Source organism: Notechis scutatus, chromosome 5, assembly GCF_049901735.1.
Source record: "Notechis scutatus isolate UNSWTSFEM ecotype Mainland chromosome 5, rNotScu1.2, whole genome shotgun sequence".
NCBI lineage: Eukaryota > Metazoa > Chordata > Lepidosauria > Squamata > Elapidae > Notechis > Notechis scutatus.
Window position 1 is genome coordinate 70,957,993 of NC_142013.1, and position 24,339 is coordinate 70,982,331.

General features: G+C 40.1%; 1 protein-coding gene across 3 annotated transcripts in view; it reads right to left on the reverse strand.

Annotated features, from left to right (window-relative positions):
- Positions 1-18,389, reverse strand: part of REPS2 (RALBP1 associated Eps domain containing 2) — a 136,042-nt gene extending 117,653 nt beyond the window's left edge. For all 3 annotated transcript variants that reach the window (XM_087966984.1, XM_087966985.1, XM_087966986.1), the window contains exon 1: positions 16,341-18,389. In XM_087966984.1, coding sequence (XP_087823110.1) covers positions 16,341-16,577 — 237 coding nt within the window. In that variant the 5' untranslated portion in view covers positions 16,578-18,389. The remainder of the gene's footprint in view (positions 1-16,340) is intronic.
- Between the last annotated feature and the right edge of the window lie 5,950 nt (positions 18,390-24,339).

The window sequence follows — 24,339 nt, forward strand, 5'->3', positions numbered from 1 at the left end:
ATGTTGTTGAAGGGACTGCAAAGTAATAAGAGTATCTGATTTGGCCTGTTGACAGGAAGATGACAAAATTAAAATGTCATCAAGGTAACACTGCAGCCTGACAGGGGCATTTCTGATGGGCGGTCAGGGCTGCCACAACCTTAGCAAAGGTCCTGGGAGTGGAAGCTAGGCCAAAAGGGAGGGTGACGTACTCAAAGGGTAGATTATCATAGCAGAATCTGAGGAATTTGCTGTGGGAAGGCTGAATTGGAATGTGTAAATATGTCTCTGTGAGGGCAATTGACGTTAGGATGTCACTCTGTCTAATGCTAAGTAAAATAGATTGTAGGGTGGTCATTTTAAACTTTCTGTACACCAGGGAGCGGTTGAGATGTTTCAGGTCTAAAATTGCCCTCAACCACTCCCTGGTGTACAGAAAGTTTAAAATAACCACCCTACAATCTATTTTACTTAGCATTAGACAGGGTGAAGTCCTAACATCAATTGACCTCACAGAGGCACCACAAAAAGATGTGAGTAAAAACCTTTGCCCTGTTGGTCTGGTGCCACTGGTTGAATGGCCCAGATCTCCAATAGGTGGTTGATAGCTGTTTGCATAAGAGATTTTTTCTCAGGGTCCCTAGATCTTGGGCATCTCATGAAAAAGTTTGGAGGGGTGGATTGTAACTCCAGAGCCAACCCAAATCTAATTGTGTCCCTGACCCAGGAATCAGATGTCGAGGAATCCCACTGGTCAGCAAAAAACTTTAGCCTTCCACCAATGGGGGTGTCTTGGTAAGAATTATTTGGGGCGGCGGAAGCCCCTGGTTCCTGCTCCCTTGAATTGCCTCTTGGATTATCCTCCCCATCTATTCCTGTCCCTGAATTCGGACCTCTCAGATTGCTGTCCCTGCTGTTATCTGGAGGACCTTTGGAAACTCGGGGAATAGGGTCCCTAATATAAGGGACGAAAGGAACCTCTCCGAAAGGGCTGGGGATTCCTGCTGTCTGACTTCTAAAAAGAGAAGGATCAAAAGAGGGAAGGGTCCCTCTTTTCTATGAGGAGCAGATCCAGGGCACTGCCAAACAGCTTTTCATCTGATATAGGTGCTGAGGCAAGCTTCCACTTGTGTTTGGTGTCAGCTTGCCAATGCCTGAGCCAAAGTAGCCGCCTTGCTGATACTTGCAATGCGATGGCTCTAGAGGAAAATTTTACCACATTAAAAGTTGCTTCTGCCGAAAATTCTGCCGCAGTGATCAGTTTGGCAATGTCCTGGTGCGCTCGTATATTGGAGGATGGGATGGTTTCCTGCAGCGAAGCCATCAGAGGGAAGACCGTGTGAAAAAAGATACGGCTGTGGTTGCTCTTATAGCCCACGCGTCAGATTGATGAGCCCTGCGAAAAGCTAGTTCTGCTCTCTTATTTTCTGGCTTAAGCACCTCCTCCGATTCACTGGGGATAGTAGAGGGGGATGCAAAGGTCACTATCGGATCATCAACTGAGGGTGTGTTTAAGAAAATGGAAAACTCAGGAGCGACGTTATAAAATTTCCTGTCATATCCATTAGGGGCAGGAAACACTGCTGCGGAAGCCCACTGTTTCTGTACTAAGTTGGAAAACATCTGTGGGACTGGTATTACGTCAGCTTCATTTACAGGCTGAGAGAAAATTAAATCATTTGCCTCCTCCTGTGAAATTGGTTGTTGCGAAGATGTAGTCGCTTTATCAAGGCACGTGGTTGTCTTGGCCTTGAATAAAAGCAATTTGATTAACTGAGGGAGGAATAGTCCCGTGAAAGTTGGTCAGGTGTGAGGCCCTTGTCATCTGACATGCCCCTCTCCAGTGGTTCTACCTCTGACAGGGCCGGATCGATGTCATGAGCTGACCCTGTCTCTAGTTGGTCCATTTGTTCTTCTTGATCCCCCTCTTCCTGAAACCACTGGGGAGGCATGTCTGGGGAGATATAAAATTCCCCTTGGGGAGGTACCTGAGGAACTTGCTGGTCCATCCATTAGTGACTGTCCTGAGTGAGATTCGCATTTCGAGATAGTGGACTGTCTTCTGGCCCATACAAACTGCTGAATGCCAGCTGCAATCCCCTGTCGTATCACCAGTTCCATCCATGCCCTCATCCGGGGGGGAACATCCTCGGAGAGAGGATCCTCTTGGTGGCCATCGGCCACTGTTGGAGTAAATGTGGCCTCAGGGGCCCGCCTTTGTGCGGCTGCTGTCGTTGAGGTACCAGGAAGAAGTTGCCTGGCAGAACTATGCCTGGATGGAAGAGAAAGATCCAGGAGAGGAGGGAGAGTTTGGGCCTGGGCAGCTCGAGGGGGAGATGGGGCTGGCAAAGTCCGTTCTGTCTCCCGCATACGCTTCATTTGTTTCTCTTTAGCCCAATGGCATCTATGGGTGTCCTTTTCCTCGGCCATTGAAGGTCTCTTGGAAGCTTTGGATTTGCCCAGGGCCCTGGTCATTGCTCTGGAGGTAGAAGCCCTTGAGCTGTTGCTGCTTGCCATTTCCACTATAAGATTTGTCAATGAGGCTTTAATATAGGGTGGTTGGCACACCCAGGGACCTGCTCCAGAAAGGTGCAGGGGACCCTTATAAATTCTTTAATCAATAATAATAATAATAATAATAATAATAATAATAATAATGATAATGATAATAATAATAATAATTTTGTATTATTCATCTCTAATCCAATCAATTTCAATTCGAATCCAATTAGCAACACCTCTTCAGGCCAGAAGTAAATGAGTAACAATGGCTTGCAACAGCTGCCCTGCACAGGTGGACTTAGGCCTTGGTGCTCGCTGTTGAGCTGCTGGACTTTTATTCTGTGTGAGTTAGCCAACAAAAACAGATCCACTGCCCCAAGGTTTTGGAATCAGGGGTGCCAATCCCTTGGTCTCTACGAGGGAAACCCAGTTAGGGAAAAAAGCCTCTCATAGTGTATTTTTTATTTTGATTAATGGTGAATGGATGCCATGCGGTCCACAAAATGGTGCCTGCTGCTGCTTGGTGCGGCCAAAATTGTCCAGCAGCTAGTTCCCACCCAAATCACTGTTCTGAACAGCGAAAAGAGACTATGCGGGAAAGGATAAGAAGTGCTTATGCCTCCAATCCCCTTAGGTGTTCTGTGGGAGAAAAGCCCCAGCTGTTTATGAGCCGAACATGAGGCGCACTCACTGTTTGGAACGACGCTTGCTAACGATTGGGAAGATAAGGGCTGTGGATTAGAGGTTGCCACCTGAAACTGCTCTTGAAGCGCTTTGATCGCTCCTCCAAAAGAGAATAACGAGCCCCGATGGCCCGATTTTAAGAGAAAAACGTCAGAGGTTCCCGGGCTTTCAAGTGGTCAATTTGATCACTTTGAAAGGCTATCTCCACTAGAAAAGCACAACTAGCCCCAATGGCCAGGTGGTAATAAAACTGTCGGAGGCTATTGGGACTCCTAGATGACAAAGGGACTCCCTGAGTTAACTGAAAAAGGCAAACCTGATGTTTGAATCTCTGTCGTTTTAGCTGCTATTCCGGCCAATCTGGAAAGCTACCTATTCCAATGAAGACTGAGCTAAAACTGGGGGACGCTAGGGAGTAGTCCTGTGGAGGAAGAGGAGCATCCTGCCAATTAAGCCCAGCCTATTCAAGAGGAGACTGAAGCACCTCCCACTACTGGATGCTCTGAACAGCTCAGGGAGAAAGATCTGCATGTGGATTAGAGAACAAATGAAAGTATATGATATCATCAAGAGAGTACAAGAATTGAAATAGCAGTCATAGAATGGATCCCGCTTGATAAAAAAGTGTCCATGAAAGAGATCTAAAGTAAGATGGATTGATGACATCAGCAACTATTGTGGGTCCAGTTGGCAAAAGAAAGCTCGGGACTGTATTGGTTAGAAGCATGAGGAAGAAGCCTTCAGCCTGCAGTGGATAGACAATGGCTAAAATGACGGTTTTTATTTAATGCTGTGAATAATGAAACCACCTTAGTTTGGTTAAAGAAATGCTTCCTGCAAGAAGCAAGAGGAAGGGGGGAAAAGCCCCAAATTATTTTACTTTCTTTCTCCACTGTTTATAATTGGGTACATAAGGAAAAGCAAGACCTGGTTAATTGACCAAATATCACTAAATAATGGCCAATTCTTCAAGCTTTTGTAGATACAACAGCAGCTCCCAACCTTTTGGGCACCAGGGACCGGTTCCATGGAGAGAGGTTTTTCTGTGGAACAGAGGGGGCTTGGTTTCTCATGCTGCCTTCATCCCGTGAATGCGCCTTCACTTCTTTGCACAGCCCGGTTTCTGGCATGCCATGGCCCAGTTGCTAGTCCACAGGCCAAGGTTTGGGGACCCCTGATATGCAAGATGGGATATTTGAAAATATAGTTGCCATATCTCCCATATATTTCTAGAGAGTTGGGGATGCCTAATTTGCAGGATCTCTACAGGATTAAAAATAAAAAAGCATAAAAGAAGAAATCTTCCACAAATATAAGTTTATTAACAGAACTACCCAGACATCACTGGTTTTTTATCCGAAAGAAATAAAAAGAATTAATTTTATTACATGTTCTTATACCGTGGAGTTCAGGTACAGCAAATAATACCATTTTATGTACAGTCAGTTCAAAATTCTATAGTTTTCAGCTGAAAGTGTCACGTGAAGAAAAAAGTTTAAAACTTCCTTTATTTGCAGAACTATCTACTCCCAGTCACTTCTAGCCATCCTATCAGGTCCAGGAGGAAGGGCATGTTGTGGATACCGTCGACAAAGTAGTAACTTTCTCCTTGCAATCTTACCGTACACAGCATTATTGTTCAGTGTTCTCCTATTAATGGTTTCTTGAACATTGACAAAGACCTTTAATTCCTTAGATGTTCCCTGGAGATGTTCCCTGGGATTCCCAAAGTAGTACATGCCTTGCTGTTGGGTGTGACTTTGGTTGGTTGAACATTCCTGGGGAGGGTAATAATGATGTTGAATTGCCTCCATTTGACAGTGGACTACTATAGTGAAGTCCAAGTTCTTTGGAAATAGTTTTGTAACCTTCCTCAGTCTGGTGCATTAACAACTGTTTTTGTAGGTCCTCGGAAATCTCGTTTGTTCAAGCTATGACACACTTCCACATGCCTGTGCTGTGAAGATCAGACTTTGATCATTAAATACCCAAACTCTGTTCTTTAGAATAGACAGGACCTCCCACACCTGATGTTCATACCATTCACTGGAACAACTGATTCTAATCTGACCTTTCAATGAACTGAAAATTCTGGAGGTTCATATCCTTTTGTCATACACAAATATAGAGCTTTGGATCATTTTCCTCAATAAATGAATGCACAAGCGTATTATTTTTTCTCATTTACCTAATTGGGTTCTGTTCACATATTTTTAGGACTTGTGTGGGAGAACAGATAATATTTTAGATCATTTTATGCAGAAACATTGAAAATTCAAAAGGTTCACATATTTTGAAGTCCCAATGTACACTGCTCAAAAAATAAATAAAGGGAACACAAAAATAAGACATCATAGATCTGAATGAATGAAATATTCTTATTAAATACTTTGTTCATTACATAGTTGAATGTGCTGACAACAAAATCACACAAAAATTATCAATGGAAATCAAATTTAGCAACCCATGGAGGTCTGGATTTGGAGTTACACTCAAAATTAAAGTGGAAAAAAACACTACAGGCTGATCCAACTTTGATTTAATGTCCTTAAAACAAGTCAAAATGAGGCTCAGTAGTGTGTGTGGCCTCCACGTGCCAGTATGACCTCCCTACAACGCCTGGGCATGCTGCTGATGAGGTGGCGGATGGTCTCCTGAGGGATCTCCTCTCACACCTGGACTAAAGCATCCCCCAACTCCTGGACAGTTTGTGGTGCAATGTGGCATTGGTGGATGGAGCGAGACATGATGTCCCAGATGTGCTCAATTGGATTCAGGTCTGGGGAATGGGCGGGCCAGTCCATAGCATCAATGCCTTCATCTTCCAGGAACTGCTGACACACTCCAGCCACATGAGGTCTAGCATTGTCATGCATTAGGAGGAACCCAGGGCCAACCGCACCAGCATATGGTCTCACAAGGGGTCTGAGGATCTCATCTCGGTACCTAATGGCAGTCAGGCTACCTCTGGCGAGCACATGGAGGGCTGTGCGGCCCCCTAAAGAAATGCCACCCCACACCATTACTGACCCACTGCCAAACCGGTCATGCTGGAGGATGTTGCAGGAAGAACTTTCTCCACGGCATCTCCAGACCCTGTCATGTCTGTCACATGTGCTCAGTGTGAACCTGCTTTCATCTGTGAAGAGCACAGGGTGCCAGTGGCAAATTTGCCAATCTTGGTGTTCTCTGGCAAATGCCAAACGTCCTGCACAGTGTTGGGTTGTAAGCACAACTCCCACCTGTGGATGTCGGGCCCTCATACCACCCTCATGGAGTCTGTTTCTGACCGTTTGAGCAGCCACATGCACATTTGTGGCCCGCTGGAGGTCATTTTGCAGGGCTCTGGCAGTGATCCTCCTGTCCCTCCTTGCACAAAGGAGGAGGTAGCGGTCCTGATGCTGGGTTGTTGCCCTCCTACGGCCTCCTCCACGTCTCCTGATGTACTGGCCTGTCTCCTGGTAGTGCCTCCATGCTCTGGACACTACGCTGACAGACACAGCAAACCTTCTTGCCACAGCTCACATTGATGTGCCATCTCGGATGAGCTGCACTACCTGAGCCACTTGTGTGGGTTGTAGACTCCGTCTCATGCTACCACTAGAGTGAAAGCACCGCCAGCATTCAAAAGTGACCAAACCATCAGCCAGAAAGCATAGGAACTGAGAAGTGGTCTGTGGTCACCACCTGCAGAACCACTCCTTTATTGGGGATGTCTTGCTAACTGCCTATGCTTTCCACCTGTTGTCTATTCCATTTGCACAACAGCATGTAAAATTGATTGTCAATCAGTGTTGCTACCTAAGTGGACAGTTTGATTTCACAGAAGTGTGATTGACTTGGAGTTACATTGTGTTGTTTAAGTGTTCCCTTTATTTTTTTGAGCAGTGTATATGTCAATATTAGATTATGCTAATCACTTTTGCCTTTGATGTGTTGGACTAAGTGTGATAGTCAAGAAGATATTGGAGTTCACAGTATAAAATGATTTAAGGAAAATAAAAAGTATATCAGAGGATGTGAAAAAATACTTATTTGTCAGATTATACAAATACCAAAAAGTCAAAACAGCAATGGCTTAGCTATTGATATATATATTGCATTTATCACATCATATTGTATATATAAATGAATTGAAAAGCCACAGACTGAATAACACCAAACCTTAAAAATATCCAGCTATTATCAGTTCTGTAAGAGACTAACACTTCTTATGCAAAACAAAGCACAATGGACTAAGAACAGCAAAATTAGATAACGTGAAATACTGATTCACAATAATTTTAAGACTGGAATTACATGTAACATCTCTGCATAAAAGATGACAACTGCCTGAAAACAAGCAATTCCCAATTTGTGTTAGATTTATACCATTCTGCTTCTAAGAGCTCAAGGCAGCATTCTCAGAATTTCAATGTGGTTGCCCCCTTTTTGAATAGTTAACTATGTATTGCGATAAATAAATATTCCTGAGAATACCAGGGGCAGTCAAGGAAACAGACCTATGGATCATTGAACAAATCAATCCAGTATTTTCACTTGAGGCAAGTGATCAAGCTCAAATTATCCTGCTTCAGGCATATTATGTGAAGAAACAGTTCTCTGGAGAACATTCAGATGCTAGGGAAAATGGAAGGAAAAAGAAGAGGACAGCCAGCAAAAAGGTGGATGGATAGACTCAGTTTCAGGGTGATGAGTGGTCTGTTGGAAGTCCTCAAAGAACAGGTTAGGAATATATTGCCCTAGAAAAATCTATATATATTGTTGCGGGTTTTTTCATCCCGCACCTAATGGGCCGCTCATGGGGTAGGCCTTACAACGCCGAGAAGGAAAAATGACATGAGCCAGGTTCCTTGGAATGAATGAGCAAGCGAGCGAGCCCAGAACAGTTTGGGGCCTGCTCTTTTATTAACAAGATCCTACGTAGCTTTTTCTCTGGTAATATCACACTACTAACCAGAGCATACAAAACATTTGCTAAACCAATACTCGAATACAGTTCATCAGTCTGGAACCCACATTACATATCTGATATTAGCACAATTGAGAAAGTCCAGAAATACTTCACAAGAAGAGTTCTCCACTCCTCTACTCGTTGTAGAATACCTTATGCCACCAGACTTGAAATTCTAGAACTAGAAAACCTTGAATTACGCCGTCTTCGGTCTGATTTAAGCATGGTATATAAAATCATACATTGCAATGTCCTACCTGTCAATGAATACTTCAGCTTCAACCATAACAACACAAGAGCACACAATAGATACAAACTCAAGGTTAACCGCACCAAACTTGATTGCAGGAAATACGACTTCAGCAACAGAGTGGTCAATGTCTGGAATACTCTACCTGACCCTGTAGTTTCTTCCCCAAACCCCAAAAACTTTAACCTTAGACTGTCTACTATTGACCTCACCCCTTTCCTAAGAGGTCTGTAGGGGGCGTGCATAAGCGCACCAACGTGCCTACCGTCCCTGTCCTATTGTTTCTCTTATTCTTCTTTTATTTTTCTTATATATACCCATTTCATGTATTCACAACTATGTATACACTTATACTTATTATCTTGTAAACAATTGGCAAATCAAATAAATAAATAAAATAAATAAAGAAGTAATAAGAACAGTTACATTGTTTGCTAATCAGGGCCAATAATCTCCTTCCACATACTGGCCCATACGGAGGACCAATCATCTCCTTCCACATACTGGCATAACTTGGTGCATCATGGGTTTTTTTGATCACCCTATACTGAGCACGTGCTGAGTTGCTGGATTTCCTTGTTCCTGGTTCATGACCTACCTTCTGTGTCATGTGGCAGTTAGGCAGTCACTAATAAGGAAGCAGAATGGTTCCAGCATATTGTTGCTAGGAGTCAGAAATGACTTGATGGCACATAATCAATATAAATAAAGAGCTTTCTAAGGAATCACAACAGATACCGGCCAATTCTGTTGTACCCAAGATCATAACAAAGATACTGATTGTAATAGATACTTTTGTATATATGAAAAATTATTGCTTTGAAATATGAGAAAAATATTAACAGTGGTGTCCCACAAAATAAATGATGCTTTTTAAAACCCTTTTCTTGTTTTTTGAAATGAATTCTTTGGCAAATAATGTTAATAAAATATGTAAATATAATAAAATACAGAAAATTATTTGCTGTAACTATTGAAGCAGAACATCCAAAATAAAGCTATTATTCATAAAGAAGAAAACAAAATAAATGTCTGAGATATAAGTATATATTTTATTAATAACAGCTCCTCCCCAAATTCTCTTATGCTGCCTCATGGTGGTAGGGATTTCCTGAGGAGTGAATAATTTTAGGAGTGCATGCCAAGATCACCCAAGGTGACATTGGATGCTGCTCATCTGAAGAAAGCAGGCAGCTATACAGTGATATAGGAAGATGCTAAAGGCCAATTATTTTTTTAGTGAGAATAAAGGCATCATTTCATACTGTGTGGAAGAAGGCAATCCTGTATTTTGCAAAGAAAAATTATTAATTATATAATGCCAGATGATGGGACTGCCAAGTCAAATACCACTCAACCTACTAACATCCTTTTGAAATATGGTACACTGGTATTTGTGATGTAGCTAAATTAAACATCTCTGATCATGTAATTAAAGTTGCCATGTAGGAAAAGAAAATCCCAACATATAAACATGTAATTACAAAGTGGGAACATGGAACCACTCAACATAGTGAAAGATAAAATGAATTGGCTATACATTGGCAAATTGAATGGGACTGGAATTGGATACTTTTAATCAAAAGATTACAGGTAGTCCTCAACCACAATTGAGCCCAAAATTTCTGTTGCTAAGCAAGAGAGCTATGAACTTTGTCCCATTTTACGATCTTTCTTGCCACAGTTGTTAAGAGAATCAGTTAAATTATTAACATGGTTAAGTGAATTTGGCTTCCCCATTAACTTTGCTTGCTAGAAAGTCACAAAAAGTGATTACATGACCCAGGATACTGCAGCTGTCATAAATATGAACCACTTGCCGAGGATCTGAATTTTGATTAAGTGATCATGGGGATGTTGCAATGGTTGTAAGTGTGAAAAATGGTCCTAAATCACTTTTTTCAGTGCTGTTTAACTTCAAATGGTCACAAAAAGAACTGTTGTAAGTCTAGGACTGCCTGTATAGCAATTTTCAGGTAACATGTCTATGCTCCAATCTCTTTTGGAGGAGAGATTTGGTAAGTTTTATGACTATTGCAACATCTCCATGGTCATGTGATCAAAATTTCAGACCCAAACGTAGTACATCAAATTATCTGCTACAATGTCCTACCAGTCAATGACTACTCCAGCTTCAACCACAACAAGAGCACACAACAGATACAAACTAAATCTAAACCTCTTCAAACTTGATTGCAGAAAGTACGACTTTAGCAACAGAGTGGTCAATGCCTGGAATGCACTACCTGACTCTGTTACATCCTCAAACCCCCACTCCTTTACCCTTAAACTATCCACTATTGACCTTACCCCATTCCTAAGAGGTCTGTAAGGGGCGTGCATAAGTGCACAATCATGCCTACCATCTCTGTCCTATTGTCCCCATTTATTCGTACCTATTTCCTATATTTATACTCATGTTTATTCTTATACCTATTGTAAGCAATTGACAAATCAAACAAATAAATAAAATAAATAAATAATTCAAGGTAAAGTGGAAGAATGGAGTTAATTCATTTAGATCAGGGGTGTCAAACTCACATTGTCACAGCATCCTCACGTGATGTATCACAACTTTTTCTCCCCTTCACTAAACAAGGCATGGATGTGGCCAGCTCATGATGCATCTGGCCCGTGAGCTGCGAGTTCAACAGCCCTGATTTAGATTATATAATCTACGCACCATTTTCGAGGATATCAGGAATTGCTTTGAAGTCCTGAATTTGTTAGGAAATCAGAGAGACCATGGAATGAAATAAACGAACTTATTAAGGATAAATGTAAAAAGAGATTGCAATAAACCAAGAAATAGCAAATTGAATGTCAGAACAATGTCAGCAAAACCAGGAAAGGAGGACCAACAGCATAGTGGAATTGATCAATTACAATGGCCACAGCTACACTGTTGAAGGACTTGAAGAGCTAACAAATTAACTTGGACAGGGTCTTTATATATGGTTGAAGTCATACTGATGGATGTATAAATTAACCAACAAAACTGAAAATTAAACATTAAATAGCAGTTTCGGAGGTTACCTCAGGTAAAGTTTAAATTTTAACATGATGCCCATTATATCAAGTTGATGCTTTGATAAGCAATGAAACATACATCAATTCTTAACAGAATAATTCAAATTTTTTTCACAATGCTATAAAAAATTCCTTAGATCAAAATTGAATGTGTGTGCTTATCTAAGCATATCTTTCTTGGTCACAATATGATAATAGCAGCTGCACTGCTTGTTTGCAGTCTCTGTTAAATCAAGTCACATACATTTTAAAGAAATTACTGCAATAGCCAGTCACCATCTGTTGACTGAAATTAATATATTGGTATCAGCATTTCAGTAACTTTTAAAGAATATAATCCTGGCATTATCAAGTTAATTCAGGTAATAAACTTGTTCTAGACTCTAGAATCTAAAGCTTTGCTCAATTTATAAATCAGCTTCCCGAGAAAGATTCAATGTCAGACCAAATTATACTGGAGTTTATCTGGAATATTATTTTATCTTTAAGTGGACTTTTCTTAGAAACACAGCCTCTGAAATTTGTCATTGCAAAATTATCAATAATCAACATTTTGGTTTGCTTTTGCTCTAATTATACTTATTTGAATTTTAGCCACTGAAAATGTTCTACCATTATTCTTCTTTATAATTTGTGTATAAATTATTTTGTTGTTGAACAAAATGTATGAAATTCAAAAATACAATGTACAATTATATTATTTTTGGTTGGTCTGGATAATTGAAGATTATACTGTTTAAAGCTATACTGAGCATTTTACAGTAATATGTTTATTTGTAAAGCAACATGTGCTGCTTTTACTGGCTGATAAACATACCAGAAGATAAATTATTGAATATGAACAGGTGAATTTAAATGAAGAATATTTTGAGTCATTCTATCAATGTTTTCCTAGATAAATTTCCCTGATAAATTTCCAAAATATGTGGGACTTTTTCCATTTATTTATTGATTTATTAATTTATTTAGGCAATTTTTCACTCCTTTCATATCCAACAACTCTGGACTCTTACAACATTAAAATCAATTATCACAGAACACATTCTTTTAATATAAAATGGTATTTTTGTTTAGTTTTGCACATTAACCGATGTAGCTTTGATTTCTCTCATTCATTCCAAAAATATATCATTTGTATATCATGTATATATTTTATTGCCAATATTTGTGTTACACTAATTACTGTCATATCACATCCATAATACATTTTAGAAGAGCATGTCTAATTATCTCTATTATCCTTAGCCCTGAAAAAGAATAGCAAAATATCAAAACTAAAATGTGAACAAAGATCTATTTTTCACTTGTATTGAACTCTTGTTTTGTATAAATTTTGAATCTGTTTCAATAAGACATAGGAAATTTGTAACAAGATTGGAAAGACTATAAGGCTATAAATCCTTGTTAAGCAAGTATCTAAAGTACATGTAAAAAATGGAATTTTTGCTGAGTGTTTTGCCAATTCAGAGTCATGGTGAATTTAAAAGCATTTAGTACATTATTTTCTGATTCAGTTCTATAAGGATTACCAACATTTTGTAGAATTTGACAGATTAACCTTTGTCTAACCTTTTGAGGTCTTAACTGCTAGGTTGGAACAGTAATAAATTCCAATGTTTAACAAGTATTATGAAGTAAAACAGGGAAAAAACTGTTCAGAATTGCTGGTATCAACATTTATTTTTATGTTAATTCATTCTCATGTCATATCTTGCTTAAACAACAACTTGGTATATGAAATTTTGCTAACATCGAAGTCTGGTTTTTATTAAGACCTTAGAGCAGAAAATATCATCTGTAAATACACTTGTAAAGAAATGAAAGCATTGTTCAAGGTGATGCCAGTTAACACTCGGACAGCATTAAGCACTATGTTTAGAGACAGATTCTCTACACTTTGAACAAAGAACAAGGTCTCAAATAATAGAAAAGGGTATTTCCAGGCTTGCAAATCAAGTCCTCTATAACTATCTTTTGCACATAGTGATCAAAGTGCACTGAAGTTCATTGCTTCATAGTATGTGACACAGATAAGATTCTGTATTATGAAAGCATACCAAAACCCAAAACACAGGTGCTCAAGAGATTAGTACTGCTTGCAATGATAAACTGGCAGGGAGTTAATGGGAGACTGTTCTTGGGAAAGAGAACAGTTATTAATGCCTTTGAGGCTTAACTAGTTTTACCTGCTTCCCAAGTTATAGAGTTTTAACAATTTCTCTCTGCATTGTTTTGATACTGGTTGCTTATGTAACTTCTATATAACCTACAAAGCCGACATTTTCTTCTATTTGTTTCGTTTACTATAAAGGATAATAAAGAATTAATCCAAAATGGTATTATAAGAAATAAAAAGGTTGTTATAATGAATTAAGTTACCACCATGCTACTAGCTTTATAAGAAAGAGGTGCTTATCATTGTATGTATATATCCTGGTTCAGACACTTCATTCATAAATCTAGGAATCCAGTCTTATTCACCTACCAAGATTTTTCTAATACATTAACAAAATTTGAGGATAGAAAACATACCATAGTGATTCAGCTTACACAATTTGAAAGAACAATCCAATTACTGCAGGCAGGGTAGGCACATGAAAAGAACTTTAGAATTTGTGAACTAATTTTTAAATGTACTTGATTTTAAATGCGCTTGATTATGAATAATTCCAGCTCAAAACTATAATTACAAAATTATCTGCATTTTTAACAATTGTTGCTCTTTCATCTTTACGTTGTTTAATATTTTCATTGGGAAGAAGGACATGCATAATTATTAGTATGGCTATATGTATATGACAATATTTTGTAATGAATTTAAGAAAGAGCTAGTTTGGTGTGGTGGTTAATGGCAGACCATGAATTGTAGTCCTGCCTTAAGCATGTTGCTATGTGGGTAGCTTTGGGCTAGTCACTTTTGGCCATAAAAAGACAAGGAGCAATCCCTTTTGAAAATCTTGCCATGAGATATATCTTTGGGGTGGGAATCCAGAACAAGCCACTCTCCCACTTCGGAAGAATTTTACCCTCTTATTTAAGGCTGCCCCTCTAAGCTTTTGTCCTTTAGAAAGTAGACAAAGATCTTCCTGTCCCATAAAGCTTGGGGGAAGTGAATTTGATGGAAAATACCAGGAAATATTTAAACAATTTCAAATTTTAATATGTTGGATCTCGTAGATGTTTATAATGTATTGCTGTAAGCTACCTATTCAAATAGGTAGCATATAAATGTAATAAATATAATAAAGTGTTATTTGAAAAAAATATGAGTCAGATTTTGACACAAAGGCTAAGGATTTCATTCCAAATGAAAATGGAGATTAAAAAAAAAAAATACCGCTGACAGAAAGACAGCATAATCAGCACCTGGTAATGGAGAAGGCACATGGCATACAATAATAATGTATCTCTACAGCTGCAACCAATTTTTTTCACTTTTTGTTTTTCTCCCTTGGTGGGCTAAAAAGAAACAAAGGAAGTTGGATGAAAGATTCAGCCAAGCTTGGGACTCAAGACAAACTACAAAGTTACCCCTGCATGGCCCCAGGGGAGCCTTACAACCAATACATTTCTTTCACAGGAACAGGAAGCAAGTTCAAAGCCCAAGAAAAAGTATAAATATATTTCACTCTCCACTCCATGTAGTCAGCTACCCAGGACCTCAAACCATGTGGTCCTGTTCACCATTAAACCATCCTTCCAACTAGTCTCCATGTTTCCAGTGTCTTTCTTCCCACTTGGAACTGAACCCAGATGGACATTTCTTCCAACAATAACATTAGAAATAAGATTTAAGCAGCATTCAAAAATCTAAAACTTGCTAATAGTTACTCAAATAGTATGAACTTCATCTAACAAAACTAATTAACTTGGGATTCACAGTAGATTGACAATATATTTGCAATTTATTTCAAAAACAAATCTAAAATTTGTGCCAAATTAAAATGGGTAAAAGGGAACCAACAACCAGTTTTTATATTATCTTTCATGGGTATCTCTTTCATAGGGTTTTAATAGCTTTTATATTTAAATCCTATTGTTAATGTGATTTATATGAAATCATTTTAACCATTGTTCTTTTATGTGCATTATTTGGAACATGTGTTCATCTGGGGAAATATGTGAGATATTAGTTTTTTCTAGATAAACTCTTTCAATAGTTCAATCAATATACTTTTGCAAAGGTTAGCAATCCAGTGTATTTCTACAGTAGAAGTCAGATTGAAAAGATCCTCTTCTAATTATCATCAGATAGAAAGCCCAAGCCTACATACCAGTTTAAGGATTCAAGTCTTTTTTTTTTAATCCATGGTAAATCTCAGTACTTTCAAATAAGATGGGGCGATAAAAAACTTTTTTTTGAGCTGAACAAAACTGTGTATTTGCTACAGCAACATATTTGCATTGAAAAGGTATATTCGAGTGAGAAGCAAGGGGGAGAGGGAGAAATCAATGAAAAATCCTCGCCAAAATGTTTTAACGTTGTTATAAACCACGTTTTACTTAACTGACTCAAGCACATTAATTCTCATAATTCCAAAAGAATAAAGAAAGTATACCAGCTGAGTTCATACAATATGCTTGGCTAAGATGTGCCAGGCTATTTTCTGATTCAGCGTGTTATACCACTGGCTTTAATTCGGTAAGGAACAGCCCAATTAACCATGTTAGCATGTTTTAGTATAACTAACATCTGCTGGTATAACTCCAATTAAGAGGAAAAAAGGATGCAAGCCAGCAGTTTTCCCAGCTTTTACCTAGCAAATGTCAGATTGCCCGTCTGGGCGAGGTCACATCCTCTACCCCGAAATTCTCACCCCAAAGCTGTTCTTGGTGGTCTCTCCTGAGATAAAGGCACTCTGTACATGGGCAGAACGCTCTCATCTCTTCCTGACATCAAAATCCTACGCTCTTGCGTACGGCTCTGGGTCTCTTAGGTACCTGATGGAGCATCTCCGCGGGGAGCTGTGACGCTATGAACAATTCTGCCACTTTACTGCCCCCCACAGCGGGGAGGCCCAATTCCGGCCCCGTCTCGGGAGTAGGCTGGCCGCCGCCGCCGCCGCCGCCACAAAGCGAAAAGAGCTCGGAGAAATACTGCTGCTCGTTCCCCGCCAAAAAGAATGCCGAGTTTCCTGCGGCTGCCGGCCCCGTGAGAGGTGTTCCAGCCGGCTCCATTGCAGGGAAAGGGCGTCAATCGCTGTTCTGAGGCGAGGACAAAACTCCTCCAGAGGAGGAAAAATCCTCCGTCGTCGCGGCACGGAAGATGCAACCCCTCTGGTGGCGGCGGCTGCTCTCCAGCTGAGCGGCAGCCGCCCGCCTGCCTGCCTTTCCCCGGTGCGGAAGAGCGCTATCTCTGCAGTGCTGGCCCTCAGGCGGGAGGAGGACGGGAAAGAGCGAAGACGAGTTTCCGCGCGCCTTCTCTCTTTTTGCGGCGGAGAACGCGCCTTTGCGGTCTCTGCTACCGCACCTCACGCCGGGCTGGAGTAGCGTGGGCACTTGGCCGCTTTCGCCTGGGGCGTGGGGGGAGCCAAGGGACTGTCGAGCTGGGAGGCTGCGTGAACCTCTCAGAGCGAAGTATACGGCGTCTCCAAGACTTTAAAAGCAGAGCTCTGCTGCAAGGATGATGTTTCGGACTTGCTGCGTCTGAACGTTGTCAGAAGAATAATTTGGGGTTCCAACTCGAGCTAGGAATGTGCAAGAATAAATAAAAATGAGATCCGGACAGGTGTGAGGAAAGAAGAAATATTTATTCTTAAAAGCAAATAGGAATAAAGCAGCGGAGAGATTGGGATACAGCCACAGACCTTTAGGGCAGCTTGTCCTGATGTGGAAGTGTCTATGTGGTGATTCTAGGGTGACACTTGAGGTGTGTGTGTGTGTGTTGTAGGTATGTCTATGATGTTTATTCTTATGACGGTGCAATTCTGCTGGGAGACCTACTGTAATTAACTTTGTGTTTTTTTTACACCGTCTCCTTTCATATGTGGATTAACTGAGTAACTTATTGGGGGTTAAGGAAGTTTGAGTAAAAGATTTTGTTTTTTTACTTGATTAGTTTCAGCTTGACTGTCAATTATCTAGTGAAGACCTTCATTCTCAGACCATTGTGGATTCTGTTAACTTTTTAAGGGAAAATGAAAACAATATAAAGAAAATAAATTTTGATATTTTTTAAAATATATTTTATGTACACTGAGAGCACTTGCACCAAGACAAATTCTATGTGTGTCCAATCACACTTGGTCAATAAAGAATTCTATTCTATTCTATTCTATTCTATTCTATTCTATTCTATTCTATTCTATTCTATTCTATTCTATTCTATATAAAACTTGTCACAGCATGTATAGCAGGCTTATGTAGCACTCCTGGATTAAGCTATTTGGGGATTTTGACAACACCTTTTCTGCCCTGAAACCACCCTCTATGTTAAAAGTGGGGGTGCATTGCCTGTGGCTGATTTTCAACCATGAAATTATTTTCCACTGAATATTTTCAAAAGCTAAAATAGTGCAATTTATTAAGGTAAGCCCCTCCTGTTCTTGCAGGTGCACCTTAAATTTTAATATTGCCAGTATTTTATTATTATTGATTATGACATATTTTAAGTGATTTCAGGAGAAAAAATGGTAGTGGAATTACAAATTGGTAAGAGTGTGAGTGTGTACAATTAGGTTTAAGTGAAATGGTAATAAAAATACCAAAATTATACATGGATGGAGGTGGATTATATATTGTGGGTGAGTGTGCACATTTGTAATTGCACTTTTTAACAGAATGTTATATTGTCATCTTGGTTCCAGAGAAAATATGGTTCTTGTCTATAAAACCTGAAATGTTTTGTCTGAAATGTTACAGGGATTCCTGCTTGAACAAGGGGTTGAACCAGAAAATCTCCGTCCCTTCCAACTCAGTTATTCTGTTAATCCTGAGCCATATTCCATGTGTGCAGATCAACTTGTATTCATACTATGTTTCCCCGAAAATAAGACCTAGTGTTGTATGTATGTATGTATGTATGTATGTATGTATGTATGTATGTATGTATGTATGTAGCTCCAAAAATGCATTAGAGCTTGTTTTCGGTGAAACATGGTATCAGGGTGATCATCCCGGCGGGGCACCAAAGAGTGTGCACAAGCACGCAATGGCCGACAGTATCTGGCAGCAGCCACAGCCTGTAGGCCCTTTGGCCAGTCTTCTCAGGCTGCACAGCTTGTGCAGCACAGGTGAGTCCAAGTGCTGCTACTGCCGTGCTGGCTCTCAAAGCAGCAAGTGGAGGCAGAGGTGCAGGGTGGGAGGCACGCGATCTGGCCTGCTGGGTGCACCACGTGACAAGCAAAGAGAGACAGTGGGACAGAGTGGGCGGTCAGCCGTAGGTGGCTTGTCCTGTATGTGTGGCTGGAGGACAATGTTGAAGGACGATGTTGGATGGCAGGGACTGAGGGCGCAGGGACCATGGTGTGTGCCACCCTTGCTCTGCCACATGCTTTCCCTGGCGGCGGCAGCGGCACCAACAGGCAGAGACACAGGGGGCCACCCAGTCCATGTCCAGCAGTCGCTGCAAATACATTTCAGGCGGCTGTGAACTCAACTGGCCACTGACAGGGAGGAACCTTCAGACAGAGCAGCCTGGAGCAATTTAATCCTTTTAATTTACAAATAGAAAACTGGTTACTATTTTTCCTTCTTTCTTGGCCTTGCTTTTCTCCCCCTTTTCCTTGTCATCTTTCTTCTTCTTACTCTCCTCCTTCTCCTGCCCCCCTTCTTCTCTGCACCTCTGTTGGCAATGTTGTTGAGGTTGTGCAGCGCTACCACTGAACGATCAGGGAAGGCAGGCAATGAGACGGGGGAGTCACCATGCCATGGGTCCTGCATGCTTGGCCCCCGCTGTCCAACGTCATCCTCCAGCTCTGCTGCACACATGAGATAAGCCTCCCACCCACTGTGCCGCACAGTCTTTTCTTTGGCGCGCGGCACATTGGTGGGCCAGATTGCATGCCTCCCTCCACACCTCTGCCTCTGACTGGTGCTTTGAGGGCTGGCCCGGGGGTAGTGCTCAGACTCACCTGCGCTGCGTGAGCTGTGCAGCCCCAGAGCATGCCAGCCAAGGGGCCGATGGACTGCTGCTGCTGCTGGACATCATCGCCCCTGCATTCTCAAAAAAATCATGCTAGGGCTTATTTTCTGGTTGAATCTTATTTTCAGGGAAACACGGTTGTTTGTTTGTTTTTATGTTTTACATAACTTGCAGTGGAAGTAAGGATCTAATGCTTGATTTTAGAACTCATCCAGATGGCTGGATTATAAAATGGACTCCTACCAGTGTCAAGCCTGAAGCTGACCTGGCTGTGACCGGTCCCTGTTTCTTGGGGCTTCTGGTTCTATCAAGGTTTCTTCTCACATGGCTTCAGGTTGACAGAGTTTAGAGCTGAAGGGGGAGAGTAGAGATAGGTGTGGGTTTTTTAGCCAGAACAACATAGCTATCTTATGAGTCAGAGACATTCCAATGACTGGTTGGCCAGCGTCTCCTGGTTGGATGATGTGATTTATTGTTTATAGGTAACTTTTAAGGTTTATGGAAACTTTCAGTACTGGCTTTCCACCAGTTTGTGCCAAGATGATGTATCTGAATAAACCTGTTCTTTGAGGAACCAACTAGCCTTGGAGTTCTTCTTTACGATGGATGCATTAATTGGAACCTGACAACCAGTCCTTGAGATGATAGAAAAGTATGGCAGCATGATGCTGACTTAATTACTTAGCGCTATTCTGACACAGAAATAGAGCAAATTATTGATGCTGTCCTTACTGAAGGTATGTGGGTTAAGGAAAGTGATTTGTGGTACTCCCTTGCTTTGTTTTCGTTACCATCACACTTTCTAGCAAGAACACAATCACCTTTCATGCTCCCTACTTCGGTTTGGGTTTTGTAAGTGGGTGGTCAGAAGTGAATGTCCAGTTGCTTGACTACCAACTTTATTTATATAATTCTAATTTATGCAGCCAGTCAACACAAATACATGACTGGGTGACTTACGGGAATTTAAAAAAAAAATACAGGATAAAAACACATCAAGCCACATCAAAAACTATATAACATAATTTACAGCCAAGGTAGAAGTAGTCCTTGACTCACAACAGTTCATTTAGTGACCGTTGAAAATTACAGTGGCACTGAAAAAAAGTGACTTATGATCAGTTTTCACAATTACAATCTTTGAAGTATCCCCGTGATACTTCCAATGCTTCCAATGCTTGGCAATTGTTGGTTCATACTTGACTTGCTGTGTCCAAGGGTCATGTGATCACTTTTTGCAACCTTCTGAAAAGCAGTCAATGGGGAAGCGAAAGCCAGATTCACTTAACCAGGTTACTAACTTAATCAAGTGCAGTGATTCACTTAACAACTGTGGCAAGCAAAATCGTAAAATGGGGAAAAACTTGCTTAACAAATGTTTCCTTTAAGAACAGAAATTGTCATAAGAACTACCTGAATAAAAAAAACATACAGGCTGCATAATATACACCCAGATCACCAACCCTGTAGCAAAGCCAAGTCTACAAAGCTTTACAAAAGGCCTGTAAGGTTGAGGCTAATCTAATATGGGGAATGGGGTGATGTTCAAAAGAGCAATATATGCTAGATATGTGTCAGCTTACCTAAGGGTGCATAGATGCAAAAGAAGAGGTTAAAGCAGCAAGCAAGCTGTTTCAACCTGTATGGTACTGCTGGAAGGAAATTAGAAAAGTGGCAGAAATGACCAAGGAGTTCAGTTTTGGTTTTGTGGCCAGCAGCATCAGGAAGTAGTCAGTGGACAGCAATTGAGGACATGCAATAATCACACACACACACACACACACACCTTAGTTACAATAGTTCAGTGATCAAAGTTACAACAGAACTGAAAAAAACAACTTATATGCAGTTTTTCTATGGTCATGGCTGTTGTAGCTTTCCTATGGTCACATGACCAAATTTCAGATCCTTGGCAACTGACTCGTATTTATGACAGTTGCAGTGTCCCAGGGTCACTTGAGCACCTTTTGCTATTTTTTGTCAAGCAAAGTCAATGTGGAAGCCAGAGTCACTTAACCAACCATGTTACTAATTTAACAACTGCAGTGATTTACTTAAATGTGGCAAGAAATTTTGGGCTCAATTATGATTGTATGTTGAAGACTATAATTATAATCATGTGATGCCATGTCATCACATATCATATCATATTTCAATACATATATGAATAGGGAGGAGCCAAGGCATTAGCCCAGCCACACATGGTTTGACCTCCTGCTCTTTCAATCTCACGTTACAGCATATTTTACCTATTTCTGTTTCTTTGTTTCTTCTTCCTTTCCTTTCCTTGTTTCTTTTTGGTTAATTCTTAGTACACTTTGTTATAATAGACTTCAATTAGACTTATTAGATCTTTTTAAAATTTTATAACCAGGCAAGATGACTGGAAGTAGAAGGCACAGGGAAAAGATTCTGAACGAATTTGAATAACATGGGAAAAAGAGCATCATGGTATCAGTGCAAACTCCCTTTGTTCCTCAAAGTCTGCTAAACAATCAAAGATAAAATATTTTATATGAAAGGAATCTGTAAGTAAAACAATTTTCCCTTCCACTTTTAATAAATTTTCAGGCCTTGAATCACTTGAATAGGACCTTCAAACAGAATTGGAAAAACAACTATATTAACTATCTGTCAGGGAAGAGTTAAATTAGAACCTGAATTTTCTTACAATTTCTCACTGTGTGTCTCCAGTACTTGACAGTTCACCTGCTAATCTCAAGGGAAATAAAAATAAGCTTAAAATCAGAATACTGTGGAAAAATTAAATGAAATTTTTGGCAAAGTAATGCCTTCTTACAACGCAAACTGTGACCTTGTTATTTGAGTAATTGTCAACTGTAATCTGGAATTGCTGAAAAAAATCCAGAGCTGTCGCATCTACCTTCCATAATCATTCAAAACTTTGTCAGATGCCACCAACTTTGCTTCTGCCCCACACCTAGCCTTAAAAAAGGTTAAGTTTTTTGGTGGGAGTTAGCCACTCTCACTAAATGAAGTTGTGTAAGACGGTCCCAACTAAAACTGGCCATATCAGTACTTTTGGTTTCCTGCCTAGCAATTAACATGATATTATACACTACCTGGAACACCTTACCTACATTTTACTGGTTAAAATTGCTACAGATGAGTCTTCAAACTTTGACACTAAACTCTTCCATGGCAATGGAGTGGCTGAATATCACAGTCCAAATAATACTTGTTCTGGCTCTTATGGGACAATTAGAGCCCTGCTGATAGGTGCCAGTCCGCGCTAATTAGAGGAAATACCGGAAGCAAAAACACTAGTGCTTAGACAACTTCACAGTGCTTTACCACCCTCTTAGAGTTTTACAGTCAGCATATTACCCCCAACAATCTGAGTCCTCATTTTACCAACCTTGGAAGGTGAGTCAACCTTGAGCCAGTAGCCAGCCGGCAGCCAGCAGTCAGCAGAAATATTCTCTATATTATCCCCCACAGGGTTCACAAATCATGGGGCCAGGGGAAGAGCTCCTGCAGAATCACAGATGCAGGTTAACTTAAGTCCATATGCCTTTGGAAATTCACACACCTACCTTTAAAAGCATTTCCATATCATACCACAAGAAGACCTATGTGGAAACTTACTAACTTGTTCCTCAAAGATTACAAGCCCTGCTTAGTAGATCCCATGCAGAATTATCATTATTCACTCATCACACACATCACACAATGAATTAGACTGCCACAATGCAAATACCATGGATGGTGCCAACTAAGACACCAAAGTGTTGAATTCCCAGAAGCAACCACAGAATTTGCTTGAGGCAAGCCAGCCCTTGGCAGAGACCCTGCTCCCATCCTCTGGTTCACCATCCCAACATTATGATGACATAACAATGGCTTGCCAACATCAGCTTATATGACTCTTACTGGATGCTTAGGAATCTCCCTGTTGCACTTTGAAGTGTGCATGAGTGTGTACACTACACTCGTAGTGCTGCCAAAGTTGGAATGATGCAGGCTAGGTCCCCAAACTCTTCAGCTCATTGAGCCTTCATGAAGTTTCAGATTGTTCATCAACCTCTAAATGTTTTGATCTATTGGTTAAGGCACAGGATAGAAAGTAGGAGACATTGAGTTCATGTCCCACTTTAGCCATTAAAGCCAGCTAGGCGCTTTAGGTGAGTCACTCTCTCAGCCCAATTCACCACATAGGATGGTCGTTGTGGGAAAAATAGGTAAAGGAAGATGTGTTGGATATGTTCCACCACCTTGGGTTGTTGGCCTTATTAACTAGTAAAGGCATTAACTAGTAAAATATTTTCAAATGGATAAGATATTCGAATATCATTATGATATAATTTAAGAAACTAATATAAAGTTATATCTAAGACTTGGTTCTCACTTTTTGGAAATATAAGAACTGTTTCTAAAAACCATCTTAGTTTTTTGTGAAAATACATACATTCCTCAGTAGGAAGGAAAGGCTATGGCACCGGTGCAGATAAAGATATAGTATCTGTATTTAAACCTCCCATACCTTATACACATTGGTAGTCACCGTTTTTAAAATGCATCTTGTCATCAAGAGTTTTATATTATTTTAAATAACTAAATGAACAGAAGTGAGTATATTTGTAACTCTGAATTGATGGTTGATGCAATTGAAACAATTAGATACTGTGCTAGAAAAATATTCAATGCATTTTAAATTCTAGTTAATTTGTTTAGATTAATATAGTGCAATAGTGTAAATTGTTGAATTTCAAGCTCTAAATTGTTTCTTGCTATTAATTTTTTAACAATGAAAACTGCAATTATATGGCAGGAATAGAAAACATGTTAGTTTTCAATTTTAATCATACTTGATTATTAAGCATTTTATATGAGCCT